Source organism: Dermacentor variabilis, unplaced genomic scaffold (assembly GCF_050947875.1).
Source record: "Dermacentor variabilis isolate Ectoservices unplaced genomic scaffold, ASM5094787v1 scaffold_13, whole genome shotgun sequence".
Lineage (NCBI taxonomy): Eukaryota > Metazoa > Arthropoda > Arachnida > Ixodida > Ixodidae > Dermacentor > Dermacentor variabilis.
Window position 1 is genome coordinate 20,386,043 of NW_027460291.1, and position 16,075 is coordinate 20,402,117.

General features: G+C 47.0%; 1 protein-coding gene across 1 annotated transcript in view; it reads right to left on the bottom strand.

The window, feature by feature from the left end:
• The window catches only part of LOC142566621 (uncharacterized), a 141,548-nt gene that overhangs the window by 80,336 nt on the left and 45,137 nt on the right, over nucleotides 1-16,075 (bottom strand). Inside the window, exon 4 of the mRNA XM_075677458.1 lies at nucleotides 1,161-1,321. Coding sequence (XP_075533573.1) covers nucleotides 1,161-1,321 — 161 coding nt within the window. The remainder of the gene's footprint in view (nucleotides 1-1,160; nucleotides 1,322-16,075) is intronic.

A 16,075-nucleotide genomic window follows, 5' to 3' on the forward strand; every position in this document is an offset into this window, starting at 1 on the left:
TTTTTTTTAAAACCATATTCACCACTTTCTCCGCCGCACCCGCCGAGGTGGCTGGGTCGTTCAGCTGCTAAACCCCAGTGAGCGGGATATAATGTCGGACGCGGCGGCGGCATTTCGGTGGGGGGGGGCGGGGGAATTAAAAACACCCATGTACCGTGCCTTGGACACACATTAAAGAACCCCAGGTTGTCCAAATAAATCCGGAGTCCTTTACTACGGCGTGCTTCATAATCAAATTGTGGTTTTGGCATGTGAAATCCCAGATTCGAACTTTCTTAACTTTCTCTGCCATCACCTTTTCAAATAAAGGCGTGCAGTAACCATAGATGCTTCCGCCCGGCATTAATATATATATATATATATATATATATATATATATATATATATATATATATGCAAAGTACGTAAATATCTACTTACGTTTTATATGTTTAGAATCTAACTATTGTTCAGTCAGGCTCAATAATACTGAATATTATTCAACAATAAGTTAACACCATTTCGTCAACGCCTTTATTGTTCTGAACTACTCAAAACTTTTTTGTTGAGTTATAGATGTGTGCTTTCAAAAACTGTTGATGAGATATTGCTGAAATGATATTGAATAAACAATTTATCACCAAAATGCCAATAACATTTCAATAGTCATCTTTATAAAGGGAGTACTACTTGCCGACTGCCCAACATCGCATACAAGCAACTTTGCTTATGTGTGCTGCATATTTAAGTGTGGCGGGAAGGATGCACTAAAGATTGCTATTATAATGAAAGGTATACGGTTGATAAAGTTACGAACATTACTTTGTGCAGTTGTGTCTTTGCTAGTGTAAGTAAAGCTTTCATTTTCGGGTGAAACTGCGACTTTTTGACTTTGCAGCCGAGTACCGCAAACAGCATTTAGTACTCAAAGTGTAATGCGGGGTGCAGATAACCGGTGGACCATTAGTGTTACAAAAAGGGTGCTTATGGAGGAGAACCGAAGTCGAATGCGGCAGAATAGTAGATGTAATGATAAAATTAGGAAATTTCCAGGCGCAACTTAGAGCGGGATAGCGCATCATAGGGTAAACAGGAGATCGCTTGGAGAGCCCTTCGTCCTCCTGTGGGCATAAATTTAGGCAGATGCTGATGACCGCAAGTAGCCACGGCGAAGTCCTTACCTGCTGAATGGAGACCTCGTAGAGACGCCCGTCGTGAAGCACGACGCTCTCCAGTTTCCCCGGCAGGTGGCGCCGCGACTTGTGCAGGAGCATCGGATGTGCGTACGAATGATACGTGTTCAGAAACTGGTTGCGGTCCCAAGTGGCCTCCAGGCTCAGTTCTGCGCAGCATCACGTGAATGCAAGAAACACCTCTCGAATAAAGAGCAACTCTTTTTTTTTTTCAAGCACGATCAATAAAACGTTATCAAGAACCATCCCAGCTGGTTCTATCTATCTAAAGATCTATCCAACTATGCAAAGATGACCCGCCGTGGTTGCTTAATAGATATGGTGTTGGCTGCTAAGCACAAGTTCACGGGATTGAATCCCGGCCGCGGTGGCAGCATTTTGATAAACATGAAGTGCGAAAACAGCCGTGTACTTACATTTAGGTGCACCTTAAAGAGCATCAGTTGGTCCGAAATATTCCGGACTCCCCCACTACGGTGTGCCTCATTATCAGATTGCGGTTTTGGCACGTAACCCCGTAATTTATTTTTATTCAAGGACGCGGTTTGCATGCTTCAGAAGGTGTCATTTTGTTGTACACTGTTGTACAAAAAATTTCATACACCCGATTTAGCACCAGGCTACAAAGTAAACCCCTACGGTTTTTCAGCAAGAAAGTTTCGCAGTTGATGAAAAAGTAGTCCTGATGCGCTATTCGAACAAGGGACCAACGTCACTCTGGGGCCGCCGCTCTACTATCTCAACTAACCAATAGGCGAGGAAATCGCAATGCCAGGGCCAATCAATCGACAACTCGAAGGAAAGAGAAACTGATTATTGCAAATCAATCTTTTGCCATGTTCTGCAGAATTGAGCTGACATTTGTCACTATGAGTCATCGGTGGTTATGCTTTTACCGGCGCGCCTTATACGGGAGCCAGCACTCTGAGTGCTACTTCCTATAAGAGAGTTGGGACATCTTCATTACTGCTGAAAAAATTGAAAAAACATGGCAGAAAAAAATATCATTGTACTAAAAACTGAAATACACATTATCCCATTATTTTGTACTTGGCCATACCCGCCGTGGTTGCTCAGTGGCTATGGTGTTGGGCTGCTGAGCACGAGGTCGCGGGATCGAATCCCGGCCACGGCGGCCGCATTTCGATGGGGGCGAAATGCGAAAACACCCGTGTGCTTAGATTTAGGTGCACGTTAAAGAACCCCAGGTGGTCAAAATTTCCGGAGTCCTCCACTACGGCGTGCCTCATAATCAGAAAGTGGTTTTGGCACGTAAAACCCCAAATATTATTATTATTATTATTATTACTTGGCCACAACTTGACTAACGGTGGCAAGGGGAACAGAAGGTAGTCGGCTTTTGCAGCAGCACATAGAAAACATTCGCAGAAAGGCATTCCTCAATCAAAGACCAGGTAAAATAAGCCAACAACACGACTTTCCTTTCCACCCGAATGCAATGCTTACCAATAAAATTACGTCACTTAATGCACTAAGTCGTACCTACTGGGCTCTCCTTTGTATTGTAAACACGAACTGCAAAAATCTGCGTGTAGGAGACTTGCAATGTTCATGCTTTCCAGAAGAAAAAAAAAGCGTATCATGCCTACACATGAAGGTCATTCGCGCGGTTTTCCCATCGGGGGTTGCTGTGATAGTACACAAACACTAACAATAATTTTTCAGCTGTTAGTACGTTTGTAGAACGCGATGCAGAGAAAAAGCACTGAGGGCGGTATGGAACGCTGGGCAAGTTACTAAAGTTCCAGAATGAGACTTGGCACAGAAAAACACAAGTCATAGACCAGGTGACAATGAGGAGGAACGTCTATTTGTCAGCTTTCTCTACCGGGAGGAGGCAAGTGTAGCACAATCAAGGCGCAACGACGTCCGGAGCCTCATGGAGCACACACATGGACAGGGTTGTGTTCGTGTACATGAACCTTCTGATGTCCTTGGGTCTGAGCGCTCACCTGTTGTCTTTACGCACCCAGAACTACCTTTCAGGGCTTGTTCTTTAGGTATTTGTATACCACTACACGATGCACGAGCGGTACAAGTCATGTAACGGGTGAAACATCGCGGAGCACAAGCACACAGCTACCGAGGACCATGAAACTGACGAAACTAGCCACGCCGGTCAACGCACAGTAGCACACGCTTCGCGATAACAGCATATAACGAAACATGAAACGTCATGCAGCGGGCTGAGCTGGCTCCGGGCCGGCGGTGCCGCACGGCGTGTGCGCGGAGACAGTCGTAAGTGAGAGCGTTGAGAGGGTGTAACGAGGGAGGGCGATTGGAGAGGAGATGGGGAGGGGGAAGGGCTCGGCCATCTGGATCGACGCGCGTGCGCGCGATGATCTACGAGGCCACGCAAGGGAAACGGATTTTTGCGTTCGCCCAATACAGAGATGGCGCCAATTACCTCTGCCACAGAAACCGGGGAGTTTCCCCCCGCTGCTTTGGACTTGCTATGGAAGAGACGCGCGTAGTTCGCTAGAAAGAAGAACGTGCTCTCAGAGAGCGACAACGAGAGCAAAAGCGCGAATGGGCGTGAAAGCGACGAGAAGCCCCTGCCGGCAAGCGCGCAGCGACCGATGGGTCGGGAAGATCGAGTATGTGCCGTTCAGAAAGAAGATCGGATGGTCACCGTGACGGACTACGTCGCTCCGGCTACGTCCAAACCAGATATTGAGACCTTTCTAATACACGTCTTTCATTCGATGTCATTCGTCGAAGTCGATCGTCACAGTGGGAGAAGCTAACGTCGACCTAGTGCGCTCCGACGGCAAGTGGATTGCATCCTTCCTGTTGGAACAATCTGGAATTGAGTGCTACACGTACGTCGATGTGCCGACCATGCGTCACCAGTCATGTATTGATTTATTTTGCCAAGAACATGTCTAGCATAGCAGCAACGCCGATCGCGGTGTACCACAGTGACCGTACAGCTATGGACACTGTGGTAACACGTGAGAAGAAATAAAGACGATAACAACCACGAAGTTACGTGTATGCGTTTATTCAATTATTATAGAAATAACCATGTAAATCAATGTATTGATCAAAATGCACCTTCGCTGGCCATCTTTATTCCAAGAGTGGAAGGGCACTAAATATTTTAAAGCGCTTGCGGTAGGGGTGTTACCCAAGGAACAAGCAAACACTCTTAAGGCTGTAAACAATTTTAGAGAGTAAACGCTTTTAAAAATGCCACCACCAAGTGACAGAGGGGAGCGCAGGGAGTGTTGCTGTCGTTTACGCGCGTGTCTGAAATACACAGAATACATGTGCAGAATCGCTCCGGTCTGATACTCATGCAAGCCACAGGAAATTTGGAGAGGAAACTGGCCTCCACCTAACGGGACACCGTTCAACTGATGTGCCATATTCATGGTCCCCCTGCCTCTAACTGTCGATTATTCATCACTCAGTAACTGCGGAAAAATTCCGGAATTTTATGGTCAGACCCAATGTAAACATTACGTAGATGTTTCTGTTTTATGGAAAACGGTGGGATTATACATAAAGGAAACAGAGGTGAGTTCCGTTTTCGAAATACAGATAAGCTGTCCGTATTTTGATGTAGAGGGCAATTAAACCTATTAGGAGAAAAAATCGACAGGCACAGAATATAAAGAAAAGACACTTTGTTACCTAGTATGATGCCACATAACGCTTTTGAACATTATTCGCAGGTGAATAGTAAAACACAATAAAAATTGACGAACGATTACGATACTCCCTAATGCGAACTTTGAGCGCAGCTGTGTCCGTGTTTTAATTTAGCGATATAGTGGCTGGCGCACACAATCTGTCTCATGCGGCACGTAGCAAATGGAGCAACGTGTGCCGCGATTGCCTCGCTAATCTGGAGATCGCGCAGAGCCAGCGCGTTGACGACGCGTAGGGGCGATTCATGACCTCATGATGTCGAGCGTACCGGAATATTGGAAGAACGCTAACATAATCCTAATCCATAAGAAAGGGGACGCCAAAGACTTGAAAAACTATAGACCGATCAGCTTACTATCCGTTGCCTACAAACTATTTACTAAGGTAATCGCAAATAGAATCAGGAACACCTTAGACTTCTGTCAAGCAAAGGACCAGGCAGGATTCCGTAAAGGCTACTCAACAATAGATCATATTCACATTATCAATCAGGGGATAGAGAAATGTGCGGAATATAACCAACCCTTATATATAGCTTTCATTGATTACGAGAAAGGGTTTCATTCTGTCGAAACCTCAGCAGTCATGCAGTCATGGATGCATTACGGAATCAGGGTGTAGACCAGCCGTATGTAAAAATACTGAAAGATATCTATAGCGGCTCCACAGCCACCGTAGTCCTCCATAAAGCAAGCAACAAAATCCCAATAAAGAAAGGCGTCAGGCAGGGAGATACGATCTCTCCAATGCAATTCACAGTGTGTTTACAGTAGGTATTCAGAGACCTGGATTGGGAAGAATTGGGGATAAAAGTTAATGGAGAATACCTTAGTAACTTGCGATTCGCTGATGATATTGCCTTGCTTAGTAACTCAGGGGACCAATTGCAATGCATGCTCACTGACCTGGAGAGGCAAAGCAGAAGAGTGGGTCTAAAAATTAATCTGCAGAAAACTAAAGTAACGTTTAACAGTCTCAGAAGAGAACAGAAATTTACAATAGGCAGCGAGGCACGGGAAGTCGTAAGGGAATACATCTACTTAGGGCAGGTAGTGACGCCGGGTCCGGATCATGAGACGGAAATAATCAGAAGAATAAGAATGGGCTGGGGTGCGTTTGGCAGGCATTCTCAGGTCATGAACAGCAGGTTGCCATTATCCCTCAAGAGAAAAGTATATAATAGCTGTGTCTTACCAGTACTCACCTAGGGGGCAGAAACCTGGAGGCTTACGAAAGGGTTCTACTCAAATTGAGGACGACGCAACGAGCTATGCAAAGAAGAATGATAGGCGTAACGTTAAGGGATAAGAAAAAAGCAGATTGGGTGAGGGAACAAACACGAGTTAATGACATCTTAGTTGAAATCAAGAAAAAGAAATGGGGGGCATGGGCAGGACATGTAATGAGGAGGGAAGATAACCGATGGTCATTAAGGGTTACGGACTGGATCCCAAGGGAAGGGAAGCGTAGCAGGGGGCGGCAGAAAGTTAGGTGGGCGGATGAGATTAAGAAGTTTGCAGGGACGGCATGGCCACAATTAGTACATGACCGGGGTTATTGGAGAAGTATGGGAGAGGCCTTTGCCCTGCAGTGGGCGTAACCAGGATGATGATGATGATGATGATGATGATGGGCGATTCATAGGAGTTGCGGCCTACAAATCTACCAGACTACACGGACGGCTCTGGTGCCACCTTGTAGCCATCGCCGCCGCATCCTCCTCTCCGCTTCTGCGTTCGCTAGGTTACGCACTACTTTGCTCGGTCACGCCGCCGACGCCGTCGCCGACGTTCGCCGCAGGAACGGGCGCCTATGAGCTGCACTCTGTAACAATCGCAAACCGTGACAATCGAAAGAAGCGTGAACGAGAACAAGCCAAGTAAACCAAACAAGCGCGAGCGAGAGTTGAGGCGCTGTAGTACGAAACGAGCGCTCCGGCTGGGACCTGACACGAGTTTGTTACCGGTGCGCATACAGCGGCCGGGCAGGTTCTCATGACACCAGTTTCCGGCGAGCATGTCACGGAAGCTGACCCTCTCATTGGTTTCCACCATTCGTGGCTTTGATATCCCTCTCCGCATTCGCTTTTTCATGTTTTGCCATGCTCGTTCGCTCGGTTACGCCGCCGACGCCGACACTCGCCGTAGGAACGGGTGCCTAAACGCTGCACTCTAAAAACAAAGGTGATTTGAGCGCTGGCATTGTGCACCTCCTTTCATCGAGCCTACACGCGATGAAAGAATCTTTAAATAGTGCATTAGGCTCTCGCATGTGTCGTTGCGGTGTTCGAACTACTGCGCCATGCGTTTACATCACACAGCGGCTCGTTATTTCTTGCAAGTGTCCTTTTTCGTTGTTACTGCGCGTCGCGCAACAACATTCTTTCTGCATTATGAATGAATGAACAACATGCATTCTGAATCAGCACTGAATTGAATTGAATTCTGGGGTTTTACGTGCAAAAACTGCGTTTTGATTATGAGGCACTCCGTAGTGGGGGACTCCGTAATAATATTGAACAACAGATGATCTATAACGTGACCCCAAGGCACGGGACACGAGCGTTTTCGCATTTCGACCCAATCGAAATGCCGCAGTCGCGGCGGAGATTTGACCTCGTGACGTCGTCCTTAGTTGCGCTGCACCGTAGCCGCAGAGTCGCCGCGTCGACTGCCTCTAGCACTTCCGCGCATGCGCTCCATGGCTACTAAGTGTAGCCACGGTTAAGCTGTTAGACACTGTTCAGCTAATTATAATAGTGAAGATGAGCCGATAGAATAAAGTGCGACATTGAAGGCAGGATACAAAGGAAAAACAATAGCCTGACGACGCAGCTGTGTCACATGGTCAGGCGACCAAAATATACGAATATTTTGACGAGAATGAACAGCGCTATTGCCAGGGGAAAACGAAGGCGAAAGACGTAACAAAGTATTCATTCGCCCTGTCTTTAGCACCATATTCGATTCCCTTTTAAGCATGCACCAACGAACCCAGATCAGATCGCTCCTGCAGTTCATCTGAATAATTCAATTCGCCTAGCAGATTAAGTGATGACATGTTTGCATATGGAGGGGGGGGGAAGGGCTATTCGGCGAGTTCTGTAGGCTTTGAAAATATGTCACGAGGATTCTTTATTGCTAAAACTGGTGTGGAACTGCACAAAGCGCTATCAATAGCTACGTCGCTCCCCATCGTGTTTCGAGAGTTAGTGCGTGCTTCCTAATATAGTCCTTAATCATCGACCTGTTTGTCCTTCAATACTGCTGCTGCAAGGCAGTAGGATGTAAACAGCACCAAACGCTCTTCCTTTGAACTTCAGCACAGATTTCCCGCTGCAAAATTCACGAAATGGCCGGGTGCGGTTGACATTTTCGTGCGTGCCCAGAATACTAGCTGTTGAAAATAAAAACATTTCGAAAATTCCCAGCAATTTGCTTGAAATGACAGCTATCTTACTGTATAACAGTGGCCTTGGAGTCCTTGAAGGTCTCCGAGCTTAGAAGTCACCTCCTGAGACGTCCCGTCACGCATGCCAAATACCAGTGTGAGTATACTATTAAAAGCAATAGTTGTACTTGGGTACAGAATTCCCCTCTACTTTGTGGCGGCACCAAGCGTTAGGAATGCTGTCTAGCGTTCCTGTAGCAGCAACAAGCTTCAGTATTCAAGTGCGCTTATAGGAAAGGCTAAAACACATGTGAATGTGGCTCTCTATCACAAAGCTCTTCACAGAAAATCTTCAGGCTCAGAGGCACAAGAGATGGCACAAGAGTAGCGTGTGTCCGACATATGGCAAAAAAGCACTGCATGAGTGGAGATCTGTATGCGGCGACTGCTCTGAATCGCACATGCTGCCTCTTGCGATCTTCCGATTTCCAAGGCAGTGGCGCCACACTGCTTTCAATATGCCGCATGAGGCAGGTTGCCCGCTCCGGACAATATATCGCGAAATGAAAACACGTATAGAGTTGCGCTCAATTTACCCCTTAGGGAGTATTGTTATCGTCGGTGAGTTCTTTTTCTCTCTTATCTACAGTGCTAGATGAGTCCATGTATGGGAACAAGAACTAGCACTCAGCAGTGGCACGTGGTACAGTCGCTCAAGAACGCCGCGCGGACACCAGTCTCGTTCACCGCAAGCACGTCGCCCATCTTCCCGTTCGCCGCAGAGACATCGCCTTTCGTCCCCGTGGCTTTTGGCCGCACCCTTTCGGAAAACTAAGAAATGCAGCCCTCGGACATGGTGCTGCATTGCCTACTACTGCAGCAAATCCTCTGCCTGCCCATAAAGAGAAGTGTCACTGACGTTAAAATAGACGGCGTACTTGTCCAAGCACTCGTCGACACTGGAGCCCACGTTGTGATGAGCGCTAGAGTACGTAGACGTTTAACGAAGGTCCTCGACCCAGCAGCTGCCCGAGTGCATTGTGTGGGTGACGGCACCGTACGGGTTTTTCTTGGGATGTGTACCGTGCGTTTAGGTATAGCCGGCCGGCCTACTTCTCTTTGCTGTGATCGACAATTGCCCTCACGTCGTTATCAATGGATTGGACTTTTATTCACTCATTCCGCTGTCATCGACTGCGCAACCGGCGTTCTTCAGTTGGAACTGCCTCAAGCTGCCGATGCTCCGAGCACCGCTCCGCCGCACTTGTGTTCGCTTCAAGATGTGCGTCTGTCCCCTGAGGCCGTCACTTACGTCACTTTGACTTCACAGCCACATATTCCTGACGGTGTATATATCCTTCGCTCCATCACCGACGTGCTTTTTAACCGAAACGTTGCTCTTCCGTATACGCTGGTGACGATTACTGATAACGGCGTCGTTCTTCCGCTTCTGAATTTCAGCCTGTTGCTTCATGTGCTTCCAGCCGGCATGTTCTTGGCCAGCGTTTCTAATACTTCCAAATTTTACATTGAAAGTTTGAATGCTGAGAGTGGTTCTTTAGCGCCAATTTCAGCTCGCAGTTCCTGTGCACTAACGATGACTTCACGGAGATTTTTGCACCTGACCTCACCTCTGCACAGGCCATGGACATACGTCTCCTCGTCGAATCGCACCGTGAAATCTTTTATTTCTTCGACAGGCCTTTACGCCGAACATCTCTTGTTCACCACCGCATCAACACTGGAGACACGAATTCTATTCCTCGGCGTATCTATCGTGTATCGCATGCTGAACGTAGAGTCATCCAATCAGAAGTGGACAAAACGCTCCGCAAAGGGGTCATCGAACCATCAGCCAGCCCGAGGGCTTCGCCTGTCGTCCTTGTGAAAAAAAAAAGATGGTACCTGGCGTTTTTACGCCGATTAACGCCACTTAAACAAGATCACTGCAAAAGGCGTCTACCCACTTACCGTGTTATTTTTACCGTGTTGGGACACCTCGTCGACGCATCCTGTGTACAACCACATGCGGAAAAAGTTCGCTCCGTTCGAAGTTTCCTTGTGCCACGTTCTGCTTCTGACGTGCGCTGCTTCGTCGGCCTATGTTGTTACTTTCGCGTTTCGTCAAAAATTTCGCCGACGCTGCTCGACGTTTGACAGATCTTCTAAAGAACACGCCGTTCTCATGGGGCCGTGAGCAAGCTCACGCGTTCGCCGCTCTCATCGAGTTTCTGACCACCCCTCCCATACTTCCCGCTTTGTTCCATCCGCACCGACCGAAGTCCATACTGACGCAAGCGGCCATGGCATCGACGCTACTCTGGCTCAACAACAGAATCGTACCGTGTGCGTGATAACTTACGCCAGCCGCCTGCTGTCATCTGCCGAGAGAACTTATTCCATTACGGAGCAGGAGTGCTTGGCTTTAGTTTGGGCTGTCGCCAAATTCCGGCCATATTTGTACGGCCGCATGTTTTCGGTCGTTACAGACCACCACGCCCTCTGCTGGTTGTCTTCCTTCCGGGACCTCACAGGACGACTTGGTCGCGGGGCTTCGTGGCTCCAGGAATTTTCATTTATTGTCAACTATAAGCCTGGACGTCTCCACAAGGATGCTGACTGCCTCTCTCGCAACCCCATGGATCCTCCCCACCCTGCTGCGCATGATCCGGTGACCTGCATGATGGCTTTGACTCACATGACCGACATACAACAACGCGACGCATCCATACAGTCCCTCATCGCCAGAGTGAAATCTGGCAACACCAACTGCACGTGCCGCATGTTCGTGCTGCACGACGGCATCCTCTACCGCCGCAATATCAACCCTGACAGCCCTGAACGGCTGCTTGTCCTTCCGCGTATCCAGCTATTCTGGACACGACGGTTTAGTTCGCGTGAGTGCCACCACGTTATGTACTGACCCTCAACTTTTCAAACTTCCCGCGGTGACGCGTGATAACATCCATAAAACAAAAATAAAATAATTAAAAGCTATCCCTGCGCATTGAACTCCGTCACAATGCTTCTCCCGCCGGCGTTATCGGTGTTCTTGATAAAGCGTAGCCGTTCGTCGCCTGGAAATGACTCATCATCCTAAAAGCGTTTAGTCGCGACGAGCGATGATTGATTCCGGGCTTTTGATACGGTTCTTTTTATTCCTTTTTTATTTCCCTTTTTATTTTCGTTCCTTTGATGCTACGAAGTAAACAAGCTAGGTTAAACGTCAGAGGAAGCACTCCGTGGCAGCATTTGTTCAGTCGGCACACATTGTTAACGTCCGAACATCGGACAGCGTCTACGAGAGACGCCGTCGTGGACGGCTTTTGATTTTGACCTATCGGTTTTGTTGAGATGCCCCCAATTATTTTGCTAGCGACTTTTCTATCCGCACATGGGCTACCGCCGCAGCTGCAAGTCAAGATCTGCCTAAGTATTAAGATGTATACCTGGATATGTTGGTTTTTCACCTTCACACAAAAGTCAGTACACAAGAACTGAGCACTGTCACTGTGTCGTCGTCCGTTAGCATGCTATGCAAATATTGCATTATTAATTGCTATTCTTAAGCATATATATTGATAGTCTAAATAATCATGTGTACACGTATGTGCGAATCGACGTAAGCAAAGCTTTTTGTGTTTGTTGTCATTGTCATACGTAATCTCCACAGAGTAGACAGGCACTCTCTAATGAAATGCTGTCAATGTTTGCCTGATTACGCCTGCCATTGTGATGCAAATAAACGGCACTTCAGCTCATTTTCTCAGAAATAAACGCTGAATGAAATGCTGACGTCATCCTAAACAAGATCAAAAAGCGCCGTAGTGCTCCATCTTATGATGTCCCCATTCGTAAGCTTATATACGTGATTCATATTTTTTTTGCGGGGGGGGGGGATGTGCTCTTGTACCCTAGAAATGTCCCTCGGACGTCTCTGATGTGCTGGTTTTTATTCTCAAGTACCCAATGAAAACTCTCATCGCTGCAACTTCATGATGTCCAGGTGGCAGGCCACCATGGCGTGTCGCGCAAGTACGACCACGCTGATTCATTTGGGTTTACGTACACTATTTTGTGCGTCATACTTCGCCACATTCATTTTTAAAACTATGCCAGAGCTCGAAAAGGGCGGCCAACTCACTACGTTCCTTTCCTGTGTTTACTTCCGCAAAGTGTGTGTTTATCGTTGTGGTTACCAAATACGCCCAGCGGTATGGTACCACTCAAGCCTTTTTTGGCGGCTGAGCATCTGAAGTCGCAGGCTTTATTCAACATGGCGTCGACGTTAAATATGGCTATCCTCAATTACTTTTCGCGGACTTCTCTCACCGCCTTCTCTCCAGTGTCATCTCTTAGACTACTCTCTCCTGCTAGACATAACACAAACACGCAACGACCTTAATGAAGTATCAATTACACGCTAGTTGACACGCTGTAGATGTATATTTCCGCTGAGCACCGGGATTGGACCGTGGTCCTGTCTATGGTGACATTATACGTCTACAGCCTCGCTCAACAACGCTCGTTATTCATCACATTTTTTTTTTGTCGACAAGAGCATAGTGTATTTCCGCTGAATGTGCTTTCGGCTTTAGGGGTGCCCTTGCACGCCCGCTTATTCTGTTACGTTGACGGCGACGGTTGTCGTCAGGCTGCCGCCTCATTCTGAGCTTCACAGTCACCAGAGAGCACACAAAGCTGTCTTCACAAACAAACCACCGGGATTCGAGCCCATCTCCCAAATGCATCATCTTGCATTTGGGAGATGGGCACGCTAGCCATTACGCTACCACCTGCCTCCACCAATTTCTGTTTATCTGCCTTCCCACTCCTCGTTTTCGTCGCAGACGCAGGCAGAACGGACGCAGAAACGAAAAAAAAGTAAAGATTGCTTGTGCCGCCAGCTGACACATGACCTTAACTTTGGCAGCTTACTCTCATTGGAGTGCTTGTGCTTGCGGCTAAGTGCAGATCGTGCGCCACCTTAGCTTTATTGTAAATTTGCTTTCACCGACTCTTTTCGGATAAAACTGAAACGCCGGACTAAAATGAGACCCACCGTTGTATTTTTTTCTTGTTTTCCAAGTTTAAACCAAAAACACTCATTCCCACAAACAGTGATTTTTTAAAGAAATTGCATCATCGTCATCATTATCATCAGCCTGGTTGCAGGCTGATGATAATGATGCAGGGCCAAAGGCCTGCAGGGCCGAAGGCCTCTCCCACTGCAGGGCCAAAGACATCTCCCATACTTCTCCAACTACCCCGGTCATGTACTAATTGTGGTTATATTGCCCCTGCATACTTGATCTCATCCGCCCACCTAACTTTCTGCCGCCCTCTGCTACGTTTCCCTTCCCTTGGAATCCATTCCGTAACTCTTAATGACCATCGGTTATCTTCCCTCCTCATTACGTGTCCTGCCAATGCTCCACCCCCCCCCCCCATTTCTTTTTTCTTGATTTCAATTAAGATATCATTAACTCGCATTTGTTGCCTCCCCCAATATGCTCTTTCCTTATCCCTTAACATTACACCTATCATTCTTCTTTCCATAGCCCGTTGCGTCGTCCTCAATTTAAATAGAACCCTTTTCGTAAGCCTCCAAGTTACTGCCCCGTAGGTGAGTACTGGTAAGACACAGCTATTATATACTTTTCTCTTGAGGGATAATGGCAACCTGCTGTTCATGATCTGAGAATGCCTGCCAAACGCACCCCAGCCCATTCTTATTCTTCTGGTTATTTCAGTCTCATGATCCGGATCCGTGGTCACTACCTGCCCTAAGTAGATGTATTCCCTTACCACTTCCAGTGCCTCGCTACCTATCGTAAACTGCTGTTCTCTTCCGAGACTGTTAAACATTACTTTAGTTTTCTGCAGATTAATTTTCAGACCCACCCTTCTGCTTTGCCTCTCCAGGTCAGTGAGCATACATTGCAATTGGTCTCCTGAGTTACTAAGCAAGGCAATATCATCAGCGAATCGCAAGTTGCTAAGGTATTCTCCATCAACCTTTATCCCCAATTCTTCCCACTCCAGGTCTCGGAATACCTCCTGTAAACATGCTGTGAATAGCATTGGAGAGATCGTATCTCCCTGTCTGACGCCTTTCTTAATTGGGATTTTGTTGCTTTCCTTATGGAGGACTACGGTGGCTGTGGAGCCGCTATAGATATCTTTCAGTATTTTTACATACGGCTCCTCTACACCCTGATTCCGCAATGCCTCCATGACTGCTGATGTTTCGACTGAATCAAAGGCTTTCTCGTAATCAATGACAGCTATATATAAAGGTCGGTTATATTCCGCATATTTTTCTATCACCTGATTGATAGTGTGAATATGGTCTATTGTTGAGTAGACTTTACGGAATCCTGCCTGGTCCGTTGGTTGACGGAAGTCTAAGGTGTTACTGATTCTATTTGCAATTACCTTAGTAAATACTCTGTAGGCAACGGACAGTAAGTTGATTGGTCTATAATTTTTCAAGTCTTTGGCGTCCCCTTTCTTATGGATTAGGATTATGTTAGTGTTTCTCCAAGATTCCGGTACGCTGGAAGTCATGAGGCATTGCGTATACAGGGTGGCCAGTTTCTCTAGAACAATCTGCCCACCATCCTTCAACAAATCTCCTGTTACCTGATCCTCCCCAGCTGCCTTCCCCCTTTGCATAGCTCCCAAGGCTTCATTTACTTCTTCTGGCGTTGCCTGTGGGATTTCGAATTCCTCTAGACTCTTCTCTCTTCCATTATCGTCGTGGGTGCCACTGGTACTGTATAAATCTCAATAGAACTCCTCGGCCACTTGAACTATCTCATCCATATTAGTAATGATATTGCCGGCTTTGTCTCTTAACGCATACATCTGATTCTTGCCAATTCCTAGTTTTTTCTTCACTCCTTTTAGGCTTCCTCCGTTCCTGAGAGCATGTTCAATTCTATCCATAATATAGTTTCTTATGTCAGCTGTCTTACGCTTTTTGATTAGCTTGGAACGTTCTGCCAGTTCTTTTCTAGCCGTAGGGTTAGAGGCTTTGATACATTGGCGTTTCTTGATCAGATCTTTCGTCTCCTGCGAGAGCTTACTGGTATCCCGTCTAACGGAGAGACCAGCGACTTCCATTGCACACTCCTTAATGATGCCCACAAGATTGTCCTTCATTGCTTCAACACTCAGGTCCTCTTCCTGAGTTAAAGCCGAATACCTGTTCTGTAGGTTGATCCGGAATACCTCTATTTTCCCTCTTACCGCTAACTCATCGATTGGCTTCTTATGTACCAGTTTCTTCCGTTCCCTCCTCAGGTCTAGGCTAATTCGAGTTCTTACCATCCTATGGTCACTGCAGCGCACCTTGCTGAGCACGTCCACATCTTGTATGATACCAGGGTTAGCGCAGAGTAAGAAGTCTATTTCATTTCTAGTCTCGCTGTTCGGGCTCCGCCACATCCACTTTCGGCTATCCCGCTTGCCGAAGAAGGAATTCATTATCCGCATATTATTCCGTACTGCAACCTCTACTAATGACTCTCCCCTTCTATTCCTAGAACCTATGCCATATTCCCTCACTAACTTGTCTCCAGCCTGCTTCTTGCCTACCTTCGCATTGAAGTCGCCCATCAGTGTAGTGTATTTTGTTTTGACTTTACCCATCGCCGATTCCACGTCTTAATAGAAGCTTTCGACTTCCTGGTCATCATGACTGGATGTGGGGGCGTGGACCTGTACAACCTTCATTTTGTACCTCTTCTTAAGATTCACAACAAGACTTGCCACCCTCTCGTTAATGCTACAGAATTCCTGTATCTTACCAGCTATATTCTTATTAATCA